The sequence below is a fragment of the Nomia melanderi genome, chromosome 7, assembly GCF_051020985.1.
Source record: "Nomia melanderi isolate GNS246 chromosome 7, iyNomMela1, whole genome shotgun sequence".
Lineage (NCBI taxonomy): Eukaryota > Metazoa > Arthropoda > Insecta > Hymenoptera > Halictidae > Nomia > Nomia melanderi.
The window spans coordinates 4,792,499-4,812,366 of NC_135005.1; the positions used below are offsets into that span (position 1 = coordinate 4,792,499).

At 39.3% G+C, this 19,868-nt stretch overlaps 1 protein-coding gene and 1 long non-coding RNA gene across 3 annotated transcripts in view; one reads left to right on the forward strand and one right to left on the reverse strand.

Moving 5' to 3' along the window:
• Positions 1-13,222, reverse strand: part of dmrt99B (doublesex-Mab related 99B) — a 35,230-nt gene extending 22,008 nt beyond the window's left edge. The window contains exons 1-2 of the mRNA XM_031970586.1: positions 12,953-13,222; positions 8,698-9,046 (exon numbers count right to left, since the gene is read on the reverse strand). Coding sequence (XP_031826446.1) covers positions 8,698-9,046; positions 12,953-13,222 — 619 coding nt within the window. The remainder of the gene's footprint in view (positions 1-8,697; positions 9,047-12,952) is intronic.
• LOC143174703 (uncharacterized) overlaps positions 1-15,457 on the forward strand; it is a 94,800-nt gene extending 79,343 nt beyond the window's left edge. Inside the window, exon 2 of one of the 2 annotated variants that reach the window (XR_012998927.1) lies at positions 8,780-9,613. This is a non-coding gene — a long non-coding RNA (uncharacterized LOC143174703). Of the gene's footprint in view, positions 1-8,779; positions 9,614-15,317 lie in introns of those variants that run through there. The other variant, XR_012998928.1, reaches the window with a different exon arrangement.
• The last annotated feature ends 4,411 nt before the right edge of the window (positions 15,458-19,868 follow it).

A 19,868-nucleotide genomic window follows, 5' to 3' on the forward strand; every position in this document is an offset into this window, starting at 1 on the left:
TTCGAAACAATACTTTCATCGACTGTAGTTTAATGTATCACCTTAATAACTTATTCGAAAACTTTTGAGAAATCTTAAAATCGTTTTTATGTACAATACAGTTATAACATTACCAATAAATATAAACATAAGAAGATATAAAATACATCTGCCCAAACATGAGAATGCGAAGGGTTAAAAATAAACGCAGAAAACGTTAACAATTCATCTACCAAAAGTCTATCACCATGCTTTCTAATATCAGTACATAAAAAGGAGCTTATTTATTTTCTTCTACACAATGTTTCTAAGAAAAGCAATCACGTTACACCTTCATGACTCACTGTTCCACGATTGTAACCGCTACTTTCATGAAATAATTCATTCAGAAACCTTCAAATATTAACCTTTTGCCTTATAATATCGTGCGAGACTCGTCATAACGGTTTCAAATGAAATTTAATAAATAAAAGAGGTATTCAGTTCATTTAAATTGGAATTAAATATTATTCATCCGTCATCACTTGTCATACTTTGAAGTAAACATACACAGAATGAGAATAAAATGCGACAGGATTTCCATGAAAGCTCGATCGAGATCATGAATCGTCTATGGATCACGGCCAAGCAAATGTCCAGCGGACGGCTAGAAAGGGGACGCTGGCAGAAGTTTTGTTCAAACACACTTCGAAACGTGCTTCCAACGGCGGCGCGTTGCACGTATAATACGTGCATTCGAAGGAGAGGCTACACACCTATGCAAATAGACAGAGAGCCAGGTCTAAGCGGTGATGTTCCGCGGTCGTACCGTGTGTTCCGCGTACCCGTGCCTGACTCTTTGCAAACAATGTAGCCAGGCACGTCGCGAAAATATAAGTAGCCGCCGTCGATGCCGATGAATTCCCATCTGACCCGGTGGACTTTAAATACGTACGTATATTCGAGATGCGTATGCGAATCATCCTCGCCAACGGCAATATGGTAGGCTAAATATGAAGTTACTTCGAGCCGCGAAGAGAGCACGGAGCCTTGACCCGTTCCCCTCGGCTGTATTACCACTAAAATGGCCAGAGTTTTTATCTGTCTTGACACATTGACCTAAGTGTATTTGTTCGGATGGTTATTGCTTTATTAAAGACGTTTTTAGCATTCACTTCTGTATATTCTTAAGTGCCTTATCCGCTTTCGTTTCGATTTTTTAAGTAGATGGGCAATGATTGGCGCGAAGCTGTAGCTTGGCTAGACAGAGCTGAGTGATTGTTATGACAGGATTCAATTAGGAGATCCTTTGCTTTCGCTTCTTTGGTACGGATCCTAGATTTTTTAAGGTTTCTAACTTCTAGCGATATGTTTTCAACATTTTGCACATTTTTGTTTAAATCCTTCAGACAATTGAAGATAAAAGCATAATATTGTAGATCAGAAAGGTAGGATTAAGGACTTGAGAGACATTAATTAGAAAACCATTTAGGACCCAAGCTGGAGAACTTGAATTCTTGAATATAGAAATTCTCCAACTTTACTGTCTAAGATTAAGTGTACTCGGTTTGAAATTCCTTGGCTTGGATCCTTAACTTCTGAAATTCTCTGGTATAGATGCCTAATTCAAGTGTGCGGTGCTTTAAAGACTTGGATTCCGAAGACCCATGATTTGAATTTTTGGGTTTAAAGATATTCCAGTATAACTCTTCAAAATTTAAAGATATCTTAAAACTGGATTCATATCACGGCATGATAAATATAAAGTAACAAATCTGCACTCTATTTCACATTTGAATACAGCTTGGCAAATTGAATTTACGAATATCTGAAATCCTAAGATCCGAATCCAAGCGTTTCAATTCCCAATTGCAACAAAAGTATCTTTCGCCTTTCGCGCCAGAATTTCTACAAATCTATCATCATATTCTATCACTAAAAACCATTTTCGACAAAGACATCATCGTCAGTAAATTCATACATGCACATACAGTTGAGATATGACTTGGTGTCTAGTGGAACAGCTCAAGAGCAAAAAGTCTTTTTCAAGTTTACAGTTTCACAGTTTTGATTGATTACATGTAATCGTATTAACAAATGGTAATTCAGTGATCAAAAATATTAGTAATCAGAAAGTAACACCAACAGAAAATTAACCTGTTAACTGTGGAATTTAGTTTCAAAAATTTCTCGTCTTACTTATAATGAAATCAAAAAATGAAGCTTCTACTCGTCAAACACAGGACGAATGCACCTAAGATATATTTTAATAAAACACCGAAGCAAAATGAAGAAGAATTACATGTTTATCTGAAAGAATCAATGATTCATCGTTGAAAGAACGTATTATAATTCCAAGCTTTAATTGGCATGTATACTCGTCAAAGGCAGTTAACTGATCAGGCGCATTCTTCAACCTATCCATCAAGTGATCTTCCAACAATATATTCACCTTGCTCCATAACTCTCTTACAATACATAATAAATTCCCCTTTAAAGTATCTGATCGAACAATTCCACGTACTTTATCTCTACGAAAACTTTCGTGAAGAGCGACCTGTATCATTTAACCTCGTTTAAGCTGCTCACAAACGCGGCGATAGCATCGCCCGCCCCGAAACGAAGGGAGACACGCGTAAGACGAGGGCGAGCCTGTACACAGTCGAGTGAAATAATTTCCTGGTGTCCTCCGCAGCCACGAAAGAGGAAGAACGGAAGCCGAACTGGTCTTTCACAAAGTTTCTTGGACACTCGAAGAAGCTTCTACTGTGAGAAACTGCCGGATAATGGTCCCCGTAGACGAAGGAGACCGAGCGGATCCTTCAGGATAAAGGGTGTACCGCACACGTACACACAAAGGGACGGTTCTTCCGCTCGCGTGTGTACCAGGAGAAAGGGAGAACAGCGCTCTACAAAGCGTATCCTACCTACTTCACGGAGGAATCGCTGGAAAGACCAAATCTCCGCGTCCTCCTTTTCGACGTAATGACTGCGGCGCGCACGTCCCTGCCACTTTGATACGCGAGACCGACATGCGTGCCATCCAAATTGGCCTCGGGTCTACCCCCCGTGTCCAGATAAAACGATGAACTAGAACGGACTCTTCGAAGACCGAATGTTAACCCCTTGTCCTATAACAACGTGTCAGACTGCTGGTGAAGATATTAAACGGAATTTAACAAGCATAAATATTACTCAATCCTCCTGAATTTAAATGAAATGTTATTCGTCTGTTATCAATTATTATATCTTGGAATAAATAGGGATATAGAATATGCCTAGAATTTTTCTCTCTTTTTAATAAATTGTTAATAACCAAGTAGTTTTATCAATTGTAGTTGAAAAGTAAATCGTAGGGCAAAGAGATAAAGCTACCTTCTTCCAATCACTGCTTTTATTCAAATCCTTCTCGACACATCTTTATAGCAATATGTATATTTGGAAAGTAAAATAGAAATCGTTTTAAATCCTTTGTAGAGTTTTTATTTTTGATAGTGAACGTATTACCGGAACCTAACACGTTCAGACCCTTTACGAAAAGTACATTTCAAGTAAAACACGTTTAAAGTTTCTCTTTATACTTTGACACATAGATTTCCAGCTCATATTAAGTACTACACCCACTTACTTAGACGTTTCTACAAATCACTTTTACAATTTTGTACTATGAGCATACCAAAAAATAAAACTTAAACTTCTGATCGAAAGATCTACACAACTGCAAAAGTCATTACCAAACGAGTAATATAAAACAAAATTTTCCAAATGATTCCAAATATATCAACTTCCTCCCGAATACAGTAGTGATACACATCAATCCTTTTTAAGCAGAGAGGAATCTTGGCCGATCCAAACAGGCAATAGGTTCTGGGATGCAAATTGTGTTGAGTGAAGTTTGGTGGGAGGCGCATAGAATACAACAGGATCACATCGAGAGGACGCACAATACATCGTCGTATCGCGGAGTCTCTCCGTATATTCAGGACCGCGAGCGAAGAGAGCGAGAGTGCACGGAACCCTCTCTCTGAGCCGAGCCAAGAATACAGAGATCGGAGCAACCAACAACCCGGTTGTGAATCCCCCGCGGTGGTAGGCACTGGCCCGAGAAATTCAATTACGAGCTAAACTTCTCGACTGAAGACGCCGCGCCCGCCTCTCTGTACACTACTGTAAGCACTCTGTTTCGAAGATCGAACCAAGAGACATCTTGTGCACTTGCGACCCTCGACTTTTCAGATGGGGGTGGGTTGCACAGGTCTGGAAGGGGAGGATGATGCCGGGCAATGGAAGCAAGGAGAGCCTAGGTGTAATTGAAACCGAGTGAAATCGAAGTTTCCATCCCCCTGACAGAAGACTACCTCTATCCACTTCCCTCTCTGTCATTCCTCTTTCTTGCCTCCGAGATTGAGCCAAGGGAAAAACGGCGAAAAGAATTTCTGTCGGATGCAAAACTCGCTGGCGCTGGTAGATGTTCAGAAGTATTGGGCATTTTTAATTCGAGTTTTGAGTAAAGGAGTGAAGACGAAGTTACTGTTAACAGTAAAGCTTCGTTGACTCTTTGTATTAATTCCTTCCTCTCCAACATCGTGCAAAGACTTCAAACAAAATTTAACAAATAATAATGACGTCTAATCCCTTTGGATTCAAAAGGAATATTATTTTTCTACTATCAATCGTAATTTTCTAAAGGAAACGTAAACATAGATTGATCATGAATTGCTCTTCTTCTTCTAGTGAACTAGAAGCAATAAAATAGTTCTATGGAGTGCAATTGTGAAAGAAATCATACGCCAAGCGGTTAACGAGTTGGGCTGGTAGCAAAAATTTCTGACTCTTATGAGCAGTATTATTCGCTGCGTACAAGGCACGAAGTGAAATAATACTTTCCTGTTATTAATATTTAAGTTAAGAAGGAAAAGTGCAGTGATGATCATCATACAATTTCTTTGCCTTTTGCTGAATAATCGAGAATGAAATTATTTTAGCTACTGTAGTCACGAACAAAATTGTAATGCTAGGAGTTAAGCTTGTTATATTGAGTATTTGTATTGAAACGTTTTTGAATAGAAATTACTTTCTATTTAATATCTAAGGAATGGATTAAAAATAGCTGCTGGACATTAATAAAATTGCACATGAAAAAAAGGCATATAACTGAATCCAAAACTATCAAAACTCTTTGTCAACTGTGCGATCGTGAATACCATCATTTTTCCAATATTCTATAAAACTGCAAACGAGCAACGAAAATGTGGCACGCGACCAAGAGCGCAGAGGGGGTGAGAGAGAGAGAGAGAGAGAGAGAGAGAGAGAGAGAGAGAGAGAGAGAGAGGGAGAGAGAGGGAGAGAGAGGGAGAGAGAGAGGGAGAGAGAGAGGGGGAGAGAGAGAGAGAGAGAGAGAGAGGGAGAGAGAGAGAGAGAGAGAGAGGGAGAGAGAGAGAGAGAGAGAGAGAGAGAGAGAGAGAGAGAGAGAGAGAGAGAGAGAGAGAGAGAGAGAGAGAGAGAGAGAGAGAGAGAGAGAGAGAGAGAGAGAGAGAGAGAGAGAGAGAGAGAGAGAGAGAGAGAGAGAGAGAGAGAGAGAGAGAGAGAGAGAGAGAGAGAGAGAGAGAGATAAGGCGCATGCGTTTAGCACGCATGAGCTGCGTGTAAGTGGCCATTAGGAACGTGCGTGACATACACGGCTAAATAGGGCAAGTGGCCAGAGACCATAATGTTAAGTAAATAATGGCCAAACTCCTGGCCCCTTATTATACCACTCGAACCAGAAGTCGTGCACTCGTTAGTGGCGGCTTTTAATTCTCTCCGTGTTCAACCCTTCGCTCCTTTGCGGGCTTCTTCTCCTTCCTGACTCATTCTCACCCTCCCGTGAAGTGCACGCGCGTGCCGTGCATTCCCGTGAAAGTGGACTAGTGCTCCTCACAGCTACCGAAGCGGCCCCGTGGTCCCACCTGTTCGGTCAAGACCAACGCGACCGAGTCATTCCACGTCAAATCGAACTCGATTTGCCATATAATCGTGAATCTATTCTCAGGCACACAGGATTTGTTATATTCCTTGAGAAGACAAGTTCTGCATACTTTGAGTCTTCTAGCTTAACCAGTTAACTGCGATATTACGTTCTTTCAACGATGGATTCATTATTTTTTCAGATAACCATTTAATTCTTCTTTATTTTGCTGTGGTTTCTCATTTAAGTATACCCTCGCAAAATGAGAGATTTTTGGAACTAAATCCCACAGTTAACAGGTTGAACGGCTTGTAAGATATTGAATGTCGAAGTTTTACAAAGTCGTATGGAATGGGAACACCCTATCTGTTAATCGTTGATATTTCTGTTCCACTTCGACCAAATTATTTTGGTTTTAGATGTAAAATCTAGCGATTTTCTACTTTGTAAATTATATAATATTGACGAACACAATCGGATCATTTTCTGTTTGATAGTACAGAAAGAAAAGTACTTGAACATTGATAATAAGAAATGAAGAAGAATTTTTTAAAGTTTCTTCCTTAGAAAGCAGAGAAAAAACGAAAAGTGAGAAATATGATTTGCGATATGGTAGGTGTAGAATGAATTATAATTTTAATCCGATTCGCTTCAGTCTAATCTATATTTGTTTAATGCCGATTGCGAACGAGGCTCCCGAATCTTGAGGCACGATCAAAATCAACTACCTTATGGTATTCCTTTATTGGACGAGGAGTTCTAGAGAGGGAGGATCAATTTACAAGTGTGTAACACCTGATATAACGAAATAATCGTTTGTAACTGATAGGTTTAACCGGAAAGGCAATGATTCTATATGAAAAGTAGTTTTCATTTGAAGCTTAATTTTTTATGAAATCAAAAGTTGTAGTTTATAAATGCACTTAGTTAATTGCATAAGGATGGTATGACCAATAGAACATTTTTTCATTTGAAATCTCGTTTACGACAAAGTCTACTTTGATCATGTGTCGAGAATATCTCAAATATTTTAAAAGCGACGATAACGCGAATTTCGGAAGTATTGCTTATTGTTAGTAGCCATCCTCTAAATGTCCAAAATTTTTGGTTTTTCATAATCTAATCTATAATCTATGTAATATTCTGCATCGTTTATTAATCTTTCAATAATTTTCTCCTAAATCATCCTGTGTCATTCAATAATTCTTCTATGGTTGTATCCTAGATTCTTCAATCATTTTTCTATAGTATATGCCCACTCTTTAATAAGTTCCTCATTGCATATACCACATATTTTTCTAATTTATTCACAAATTATCTTACATCTTTTATTAAATATTTCCTAAATTATCCTATATTCTTCAATAACTGTTCCATGATGTATCCTGCTTTGGGATAGTTACTCTACCTTTCAACACATTATCCTACATTCTTCAATAGCTCCGTGATGTATCCTATTTACTATTCTATCCTATTTTCGAATCTGCCAATGATTCGTTTACAGCATATCCTTCAGTAAATCACTCTCCAACAACCTCCCACATCATTTTTCAAACTCTACACCAACATCACTTCAACCCTATCACGTCAACGTCCATTTTTGCGCCGAATAAACGCACATCTTGCGACCCACCAGTGGGTCAATACATCATGAACATGTTAACCCTCATCGGACTTTTTACCAAAATAGACGTTTGTCACTTGTTGCATGACATAGCAAACCACTCCTCCGAATTCAAGATTTTTTACAAAATTTTATACTTCAACGAAACATAAAAAAACAAAATACGTATATGAAACTGCAATTGAAAATGTTAACCTCTCGCGTTAGAAAGACACCACGCACATCTAGATATCTTTATACCAAAATTGTCAATGACGTCTTATACACATCATTAGTCTTGTTACATTACGCATACTAGATTGTTTTGAAACATATCACTCTATACAAAATTATTAATAAATAAAACTAGTGTACATATGTGCATAAAATAGATAAAAACAAAATTCTTCGCGCAAGCCTTTACCAAATCTCTGAATTAATTTTTGGGGCAAGAGATTAACACTAAAACTACCAGACGGGTAAGATGGACCCATTTCAGAACTCTTATTTTACAAGTATTTTAATTATGAAGGCGTTTTTGTGAATGATTTTCAATTAAATTTGTATATTTGCACAAATACAAGACTAGCAGACTCTTCAAATCTCAAAGAACGTATTGTTCTAATTTTTATAAAAAATTGGAAATAAGTTACACTAATTGATCGATAGTTTTAGTGCTAAAATACATGTTGTCACGTAACAATCCAGCAACTCAAATCTAAGAATCTCACGTCTAATAAGGGTTAATCCTTGCACTACTATTTAACCGGGTAAAATCCAGGCCATAATTATAATAACCGATAACTCATTCACGATTTGACCTCGAATCTCACTCGTAACATTAATGTTTGGTCCGAAATTGTAATTACGAATGAGACTCGTTAACCTGTTAACTGTGGAATTTAGTTTGAAAAATCTCTCATTCTGCGCGTAGTAAAGACAAACAATAAAGTGTATACTCGCCAAAGGCAGGGCAAATGAACCTATAAAATATTCTAACGATAAACTAAAACAAAACCAAGAAAAATTACATGTTCGTTTGAAAAAATAAATAATTCATTGTTGAAGAAATTAGTACCATTTTGCGTTTTAAGATGACGTGTATACTCGTCGACCGCAGTTAACTGGTTCAAGTAGTGAAAGGGATTAATTTTCCTAATGAATCTGTTGCGAAATCCCATCCACTCACCTGCGATCCCGCCGACGATCGATTCCTGTTTTTCAACTTTAGGCTGCCGGTACTCATCCTGAGGAAGTCTCTTCCGTTGCAGGAGGCCGCAGTCGGGCTGCTGATGGAGTTGGGTTTGAATGTGAGCGGCCGCGGCCGCGGCTGCGGCTGCCGCCGCCGCCGGAATCGCGAGACCGGCCGGACTCGCAACGTGGGCCGGGTGCGGGGGTGGGCTGCCAGCTGGCGTAGTTGCAGTCGCCGCACCAGGGAGAACGGGGGCGGTGGTGCAGCTGCCTGCATTGTACTGCAATTGCAGCCCTAACTCGCGCGCCTCGCTCTCCTCTTGGGCCTGCTGCCTCCGTAACGCGACCTAAGAACAGTTCCTTTAGTTCACTAATTGGAATCTTCGAAATTTTAACCCCTTACACTCGAGAGACGACTCACAGTCGCCATTTGAATTGACATAAAAAAATTATAAAATTCGATACTCGATATTTAATTAGATGCAATGTAATTAGGTATAAAATATTCAGATAAAATAATTTTATTCCTTGATTTGTTGTAATGTTTCGTGAAAATTGAGACGAGTTGTTTACTGAAATTTTGTGGAAATTTGATTGTTACGAAATTGTAAAGTGAATGAATTTTTAGTAAATTTATGAGTAGGGTTTGCGGTTTTAGTAATTATGAAAGAAGAAATCGTAAATGGGTCAATTTGAAACGGTTGGTATTTCTTTGTTGTGTAAAATGCGAGAAATAATGAATAAGTTGTTTGGCAGGGTAATTTTTAAATAAATGGTAAATCAAGTTACTGCAACTATAGATTGCGTTTTTCCAGGAAAATTATCTTTGAAACTGTAGACTTCATAATTATGAGATTTAGTTGTAAATGTAAATAGTGTAAATATTGCTTGCAAGCATTTTCATTCTTAGCAACGTTTATTACTTATTTAGAAGATCGTCCAATTTTTTCAGAAAATTTAATGTGTTAATAACTTCAGTAACTTCAATTTTTATTCATGTAATTTTTACTTCACTGTTCTAAAAAGTAGTCAACAATTACTTAGTTGTGAAGTGTTTGTTATTTATTTATATTATTTACGAGAAACACAGTCTCCTAAGATGCAAATACTAATTCGGAATAAAGAATTACATTTCCAAGTGATTGCTAAAAAATTAAAAATGTGAACGAAGCTGCGCTGACTAAATCAAAAGTTGCCACCTTAATCATCGATTCATTGATTCTCCGACAATTAAAGGATAGCTAATCAATGTTTAATAAAAATAATCTGCATTAACTGTAACAAAACATCATCTAACGTTATATTTCCCCGAATAAAAGATTAATTTCAATATGCAACGATCACTTGAACGCCGACGGCCGTCGCAATCTTTGGTACCAGAGAAAATAATTTTGTAATAGGAAATTATGAGACAGCGAATTTTATACTTATTCTAAATTGAATTGAAGAAATAGGAAAGTAGAAATAAATTAAACGTTGACTTTACACATTTTATTCTTCCTATCATAATTAAATTTTCATCTTCTCAATTTTGAGTTTATATAACTATCCACATGAGTGTTATAATTGTATCTACTTTATTATTCATCTCATGGTCAAGGAAGGTAAGTTAAAACATTATTTGTACCTATTCTTTACAGAATCACATAATTTTTTATGTCCTTAAGAATTTTCTTTAAAAAAAGCATCAAACTGTATATCTCCTAAATCAAAAGACCTAACCAAGACGCTACATCCCTTTTATCATTAAGTGTGTTAATTAATACTTTACTAAATTCATCGCAATTATTATTACACAGCAAAAAATGTTAACTACCTCATAAGCGCAACGATTTTTCTTACATTAAAATAAAGAAAATGTTTGATTATAGCAAAGCCGTTAATATACTCTGTTTTTGTGAGATAATATTTTCGAAAGAAATTCGTTCGAATATTTACGCTTTGGCGATTATAATTATCTCTGGCACTCTGAAATCGTTTCATCGCAGCACCCATATTTATTTTTAATAGCAAAAAGGCAAATTTATTCATTATCCTTTTATCTCTTCAATTTGACCGCGTATGAACAACGTTTACCTCGAATAAAAGTCGACGTTCGACTGAATAGACATCAATTTCGCGGTGAATCACATGAAGATATCTTCGAAAGATAGGGTACAAGAGCAATCGTGCGGACAACGATATCAAAATGATCCAATAAGAGGGCACGAGGCCGAACGTATCAAAAACTGGAGTGGGTAGTTAGCATCCGCCGGGACCAAGGAGGAAGATGACACATTGATTTGTGATCTTTGTTTATAAAATAACATACATTTATAGTTTACTTATGTTGGTTAACAATTTTCATTTGGTAGAAATAAAGATTTTGTACTTTTATATGAGTTTAAATGGGTGCTCCCTTTTACCTTATCATTTCAACGAAGCGGATATTTCAATACTTTTGGAAAATCGTATTTTCCTTCGTAACTAAATATTTTTTTTTCAAAAAATCTGTTATTTTCTTACAGCCAAATGTCTACTGCAAAATTCGAAAAAAAGTTTCATGCGTTTATTGCTTCAAATAAGTTGTTATTACGATTCGAAGTAACGCGTTCCATTTTACTCCACCTTCCTCTATCTTAAAATTTCATAACTTTATTTCCGATTAAAAGAAACTTAGACGGTAAATTAACGTTTGGTACTGATCTTTTTTGCAATGACAAACATAATATTGATGTATCTTTCAATAACTTAGGCTTATTCAATTAATACGACAGAATTTTTGGTTGATAATAATGTTGTACAAAAGATACATTTTTTTACTATATAGAAAACCTAATTTGTATAAACATGTAAAGGAAATCTATGTACTAATAAATAATTCACGATTATGTTAATAAGATGGTAGTATGCAGTAGTAAAAAAAATTTCCTTTAAACTTAAACATTTGCTTTGAAAATAAAGTGAAGAATATTGTGAAATGTAGTCAGACGAGGTATTTACTTTTTTTTAAACAAGTAGGTATTAAAGTAGATGAAAATGGCAGTTTTTCATGATGATTTACTCAAGTTAATAATTACTCAAGTAGGTATTAATTGTTCAACTTTTTTATTTTTCTATCCATTTAAAATAAAACATTTAATTATGCATTTCGAATCTTTGTATTTATTCTATGTGTATATACATCTGCCATTCTTTTCTTTTAAATCAATTTGGTTTTCAATTCGATAAACAAAAGGTAACTTTTAAGGTGGCAACGGTTGTTACATTCATTATTGTTATACTACTGTGTAAACGCGGCTTATTTTCTCGTCGAATTAAGAAACATAAGAAGGATCAAGAGAAAGAAAGTCGCACGTTTTAAGAGACCCTCTTGCTGATTCTAATTGGATCAGTTCACACTTCCTTGATTCATTTCATGAAACCATGAGAGAGTAAACGGCACCCTCAACTCACGCCCCAAATGAATGCTTTCATAACGTTTTTCTACAAGTATCCTATATAGTTATTAAAATATCAATCCATCAATAATTTTTTTTTCATATGCATGTTTTGATAAATTTTTGTTATTAACCATTACTCCAATTTAAAAAACTGATGAGGAGATAAACCTCGATGCAAGTTATATCGACTATGCGACGACACACATAATAACGAGAGGGAACGCGTGGAAAACAAGTGATTTCTAAACAAAAGAAAAATATGCGGGAGTGGACGCGTCTAAGACGATGTTCGCTTGTTCAACGCGTGCTTATTGCTGCGGTTCGTATGAACGACTCAACAAAAACTTCGTTTGTTAAAAAAAATAGTAACTCTACATTTCTTTGATTCAAGTAGTACGAATTTAATTGTTTCCATACGTCATTATATTATAATATGAGGTGCCTCAAAAATAATTATTTATGTATAAGTTAATGTATTATAACACTAGTAAATGTGAAATGAAATCAATTTACTATGTAACAACACTGCTAACAAAAGAAAAAAACTAGGTTATATCATAAGTTACTTCCGTTTGACATTTCTTCATTTATAACAGAAGTTAAGAATTATTTAATTCATAATCACAATTTTTCCATTCGTATCAACAGTATTTTCTCAATGTCAATTAAAACTAAAGAATGCAAATAACACTAAAATGAGGTTGGCAACAGTTACCAACAGTATTTAACCCTACGCAGTAGCATATCTATTTATCTTACGGCATATTTTCAATTTCAATTTTACATAGAATCCGCAGGGTAAATACGTATTATTAAATAGTATTACTCTACCTGGGCAGCCATAACACGTTGCCGCTCGGCGATCAGGGTACATTTCGCACACACGCAGTCCCGCCAACGACAGTATCGTTTGTGACCCTTCAACGCGGACACGACACCGTGGTTCCGGCATCTCGCGCACTTCGGTGTCCTTTGGTATCTCTCTGCACTGGCACGTAGGAAGAACGCAGCCGGCAGCACGTGATGCTGTTGCTGTTGCTGCTGATGCTGCATCAGTTGGCCCACGTCGACACCAAGACCGACACCCCGCGGCAACGACATGGTGTCGCGGAATTGGACCAACAAATTCCAAGAAAGAAACGGAGACAAACCAACGAATATCACTGAACAAGAAACGTTCGCGTTAACAATCTTCACGGCCAGGTATCGTCATTACCAAGGCAATCACAAACGGCAACGACGTCCTTTCAAACAGTTCAAAAGGTATCACGGTGAACGCTGGTCTCTTTCGTCCGAGCATAAAGCCCAGTGCTCACTGACACGCGCCGTTCTCATTCTAACTAAAAACCCGTCAAGTTAATCACCACCGACGAATAGTCCTTCGTCACCGTAGACGCATATCCCTGGGGGAACCCCCGGCTCCGCGACTTCCTTTTGGTCCGTTTCCGCGTTCCAGCGGGGGAGTCCCCGGTGTACTGTGTCAAGGGATCCTAAGCTGAAGTCGAAGGCGAATCCTCTCACACGCGATCGTTACTCGCCGTGGCTATAGAGGAGATAGCCGGCTAGGGGATGGGCGGGAGGGGAAGAGGCGTCGCTCGGCCGAGTAGCGACGACGGAGCGCGGTCACACGGGCTCTTCTTACTTCAACCGAAGAAATCACATTTAACGCCGCGTCCGCTGGAAACTCTCGAACCGCGGCCTAGAGAGGGGGGTGGAGGCACGACGACAAGGGACCACGGCTGCTGCTGCTGCCGCTGGTGCGAGCGAGACGCGGTCGGGTAGGTGGCAACGATGACGACCGTGGTGCGGGGAGCGAGCTCGGCGTGGAACTGGCGGTGGCGGCGACGCGCACGCGCCCGCGCGCCCGATGCTATGCCGGCGAAGAGGAACGGCTACGACGACCACGACCACAGCTCCATCGTTCGTACGGGTGTCGGGGTACGAAATGTGGGATCCGGCTGACTTCTGTGCGCGCCACTCTCTCTCGCTCTCCGGCATTGTCAACAATTGCAGCATCCCGGGGTGAGTCGATTCAGGTAGCGCGCGCGGAGAGACAGGGAAGCCGGTGGTGGTGTCGCGACGGCGAACAGGGAGCCTGAAGGCGGACGGATCGTCAACCGGGGTGGGGGGAGTCCTCAGCCGGTGGAGGAGGGAACGGTCGTAACCGTCTGCTAGGAAGGGGTAGAGGGGGAGGACCGGCGGAATGTCGCGGAGGATCCAGGAAGCTCGGGAGAGGAAAGCGCGGAGGAAAAAGGGAGCGAAAGAAGGTGGAAAAGCGGGTACGGAGAGAGAAGCAATGAGAAAAGAATGGAAAAGACGGGTAGAGGGGAAACTCTAGCTGCGTGGAAGGAGTGGGACGGTACGATGGGAACGAGCGAGTAGGACCCACGGTTATGTGGACAGGTATTTGGCGGGGAGGGATAGGGCAGAAACTAACGACCCCTCCACAGTTGCGCGAAATAAAACACTGTGCCACAGTGTACCTCCCCGGGGCCTCGGCCATACACGGCGCCGCGCTTAGGTGCGGCCACGCCCGCGCGCCCCTCCGATTGGCTGAGCCCGCTGTTCCGCCAAGATGTTAAGAGTTTATATCTGACACACGGGGCTAAGAGGGGGCCATACCCGACCGCGCGTACCCACCTACCAACTCACCCTCGATAAACTATGCGTATATATGAAGGCAGACGGGGCGAAGGGGTAGGGTATATCACAGCGCGTATCAGACCGTGTGTATTTTCGTATATCCGTGCCCCGGCGGCAGAGGCGAAATGGACGAACACATTACTCTTTTATTTAAAAAAACCCGTTCCGAACCCGCGACCTGAACAATGCGTAGCGATGCTCAGTCGTTTCTCTTTACGCTCCACCTTTTGTTTCGCTCTCTCGGGACTGTTTTTAACCCCGTGCACACGCCTTCTTCGTCCCCTACGGGAGAAGAACCACCGTGTCCCTTCTTTCTTTCGTTCGTTCTCTCGTTTCTTTTTGTTTCTCTCCTCTTTCAAGTGTCTATCCTTCTCCCTCTTTTCCTCCTCCCTGTCCTAGCTTACTCCGTCGCGATTGCTCCCGCGGTTCCTACGTTTTCGCTTCTGTTTTTCTTTCTTTCTTTTCCACGTTCTATTTCTTCTTCTCCTGTTGTTTTCCTCTGTTTTTATTGTTCTTGTTTTCTTTTTTTATGTCCGCCTATCCGTCCATCCAGGGACTCTCCAGTGCTCCACGGTGCTCCGTAAAACCGCATGGGTTGCACGCAACGTCATATTATAGGCGGACGAGCCTTTCTTGAATCATATTCTACAATGAGGTTTCAATAGGGGGAAGCCCTATTGTCGTTCACCAATGGCGACCGATTTTATAGTGATCTAATGTACAGATGTTATTTACCCGGCAATGAGAACGGAATAAAAGCGTTCCATGTAGTAAACGTTCTGTGATCTCGATCCTTGTATATCTCTCCCTTAACCTTCCCCCTCCTTCCTCCTTTTATCCTTCTCTCTCTCTCTTTCTCTTTCTACGCTTGCTTACCTACTACTGGTTGTCTACTTACACGGGCCCCTACAATGCTCTGCTCTCCCCATGTACAATGGCACTATTACCTTTGACTTAGCCATGCGTACGACAGTAACTATGTTGGGACCACGCCGCGGCCATGGTATTTGCATTTAAATATGCCTGGTCTGTGATACTCCCGGCTCTGTTTGCGTCACGTTTTATTACCTGATACCGGAGAATGCTACCATTAGATATTCTATGTAATTCTATCTAAGCTTCGTTTCGCATTGCGTCCTTTGTGACAGTTTTTAGCGACAATGTCCTTGGAAAGAGTAGTTCGGGTAAATGTGGCTATTTCATTGCAAGACTATTCTTTGATTTCACAAAATTATGATTGATGAATGTTGAGATGTATTCCATTTGTTCCCATTGAATACAATTGCTTCGTATAAGTAAATAGTAGGGTATTCGCTAGTGTTTTCTCTTTTCTGTTCTAAATAGAAGTGAAATATTTTGAAATAATTGCTTAAAATAGGAAACGTAATTTCTATTGTCGACTTCTTTTAATAAGTAAAACATATTTATAAAACCAAATGAAATAGCAACTAGTAAAATTAAAAATGATGTAAACACAAAATAAGAGTATAAATAGAAATTACATAACAATTATATGTAGTCAGTAACTAAAATGTGGACAAAGTTCAAGTGAAACTTAACTTAAATAAAATAATATTTCGCAGTTTGTAAAGTAAAATATAGATAAAGAAAAATATGGGTAGGATATGTAGAGAAAAAGTATTTAGTTTTCATTTTCCTCTAATTCAAAACAACTCCGCCATTATGGAATAAAAGCGTTCGGCTACGGTTTTCACTGGACTGCATGTTTCGACGCGTTCGTCCATTATAAAATGCAATGACGATCCGAGCAACATCGCAAATATGCGTGGAAACGGGTATTCATCGATACCGGTGTACACCGACACGGACCATTTTTTACTCTGGCATATCGGCCACTCAAAAGCGAACGTGCGCGCCGATGGATAAATCAATAAACCAATAGCTATGGCAATACACGCCTGCTTTTAAAGTATCCGGCGACACCTCCACAGCCTTATTTATGCAGTTGGTGTGATTACAATGCGAGCGAAATTTCTCGTTCCCCTCCCTTGTAGCCTTTGCCTAAATTATTCGAGCGATTTAATCTACTTAAAACATTCATCACAAAACCGTGCTCACAACAATTACAAACTAAACGAATCATTCCAACAATTTTTCCAAATCCATTTTCCACAAAATGTTCTCTCACTCTTCAAAAATAAAGTCATTTTATATAAATCCTACCTAAATCATTATTCTTTTTAAAAAATATGCTTTATCTCCTATACCTCTAACTATAACCCAGATACAAATTGTTATTCTTTTTGGATAAGTCTCTGAATCAATCTCTAAAATTATTTCTCAACGATCTGGTCAGAATTCAAAAATATTTTTCGACGGTGTTGAACACATTTCTCAAGCGAAAAAGTATTCGAGTAGCAGGAAATGATACAATGTTCGGGCCCTAGGCATCTTTAAGATCGAAAGAAACAGTTTTTTCGTAAGACTCTCCCACGATGCTTACCACCTGACCTCTGTGCATCTCGAGAAGTATCAGCTCCATCGGTGAAAGCGGCAGGTAAATACACTGTGCAACAACTTGTATACACAGGGAATTCTCCCTTTGGCTATTTACATTGGGGTGGTAGCGTAGATCGAGAGATCAAGATCGCTTCTATATCGAATTACAATGTTTGGCAACATGACGCGGCATCGGCAACACCACGGAAACAGCTGATCAAATCGGGAGCTGATCGGATAAGGAAGATTAGGACTGCACGGAGAGTCAAAGAGCGGCAAAAGCGCAGGTACAAAACGGTTGTACCGATCGTCCGTGATATCTGTGTGGGTGAACACTGCGTGACCTCTTTGTTAGTCAACTGGTAAATACGGGAACGAGTGCAGCCATCGGAAAATCTGTTGTTCGAATCGCGCATGGTCCCTTCAGATACATCGCTGTTTTTACTTTTACTTGCAACGCTACGGTTCGGTTCTCACGTTTACTTTGAGAGTGTCTTATGTACGTCTTTTTCGTCCACGTTCAAGAGGTTTTCTATGAAATCAATCTGTGGTTGGCGTGATCCTAACTTTGTCTAATTTGTTTTCGAATCTTGACTTTACATTAGCTGTAAAAGAATTTTTTTCGAATTAATTATGAACAATAAAATAGTTATAAAAGGAATCATAGTGCAAAAGGTTAATATGCATCAGTTTTACACGCATCATTTGCAACGTACAGTTCCATTTTTTATAACAAGAGTATTGTTCTAATTTAGTCATGATTTAAAAAGAGTTTATCATAAATAGGACTTCGACTGATTCGAAACGACTCTATTAAAGTTTTAGATGAACAAGAGATCTTGCATACAATTGGTCACAGGGCGGGTCTGTATTAAAAAAAATGGTAGCAGAATTGTATACGTTGGGGTGTCACTGCAAATTGGTAACCAGTCGAAAGCAATGTAAAGGAACGTGTAACCAGGAGGATTCGGAGATCAAAGTAATCGGACCGGTACTGTAGGTTAAGGGTCGTACAAAGAGTTACTGCCATAATCCTCGCTAAATATTCCTCTTAATCCCTTCATCAAAGTTATTTCAGACTTGCCACATTATCACGGCCATTTAAATGACAAAGCACCCGGTACATGGGGTCGACAAGACTGGATCTGAAACAAACGAGGGTCTTATTGGTCCGAATATTGGTCACACCCTTCATGACGCACGCGACTTAATCACACACAGAAATAGAGTTGGTATGTCAAGTTTTTGATGTTTCAGGTTCTATGAGAAATGTCATATTTCTTACTTTAATCCTTGACTCTCGAGTGTCTTTTTCTTGAAATTAATTTTTTCCATTGGTCCGATGTTAATGAATCAAAATAAATTATCGAAAGTAAAAAAGGATTAACGTTTGGTTCAAGAAAACGTTTTATTAGTAGGGAAAAGTAGGGAAAAATAGATAAGATGTAATTATTTGTATGTAAATTGATCTTATCAGTGACAAAATGATGACTATGAAATCCGTGCATCGCAGTCTAAGATTTTGAGTGTCCCCTGTGAGAACCAATACCAACTACCATCAGCAGGACTTAAAACTCGCTATTTTGTATATAATACACTAGGTCAACTGGCACATTTACATAACTTACATAAAATTTTTCATCATCTTCAAGTATTCAATCAATCCTCGAAGTAACTGCACAAGTATAACATGTTGTAAAGTAGTATTAATAAATTAATCTTCATATTTAATTTAGTAAGTTCAAACAATTTTAGCTGGAAAAAGTATCCAAAAGAAATAATTCTTTGCGACCAAAGCAATAGAGACTTGTTTCCTTAACTGTTACCTACAAGTGCCATTTTGATGATGCGAAGAATCACACCAAACATCTAAGTGTCTTTTCCTAGTAAGAAAATCTAATTGCTTATCCATACAACAAAGAATACTTAACCGAATAAAGTTAATCGCATTCTCAAAACAAGAACAAGATGGCAGCGTGTCGCCAGCAAGTGTCACTATCCACTCCGTTCATCCCCTGCGTAGACATGGCGGTCATTCTAAAATACTCGGACTCTGGATATGCACGCACCGAGGTCTCTCCGGCCAGAGGAGAACGGCACGAAGAGAAGTGTACGCATATAGGTTATGTATGGATCTCGGCGTGTTCTGTGTTTGAAGGGTTGCAGATAATATATAACCCGTTTCCCGCCGAAGCGAGAGAAATATATATATATATATATATATATATATATATATATATAGAGAGAGAGAGAGAGAGAGAGAGAGAGAGAGAGAGAGGGGGGGGGAGAGAGAGAGAGGGGGGGAGAGAGAGAGAGAGGGGGGGAGAGAGAGAGAGAGAGAGGGAGAGAGAGAGAGAGAGAGAGAGAGAGAGAGAGAGAGAGAGAGAGAGAGAGAGAGAGAGAGAGAGAGAGAGAGAGAGAGAGAGAGAGAGAGAGAGAGAGAGAGAGAGAGAGAGAGAGAGAGAGAGAGAGAGAGAGAGAGAGAGAGAGAGAGAGAGAGAGAGAGAGAGAGAGAGAGAGAGAGAGAGAGAGAGAGAGAGGGAGGGATAGCTTTTTAGCTTTGACCGTTTCATCCGGCGTCGGTCGGTGCCGGCCAGCGCTATTTCGCCCCCGTAATATCAGCGCACCTATATCTCCACGTCCG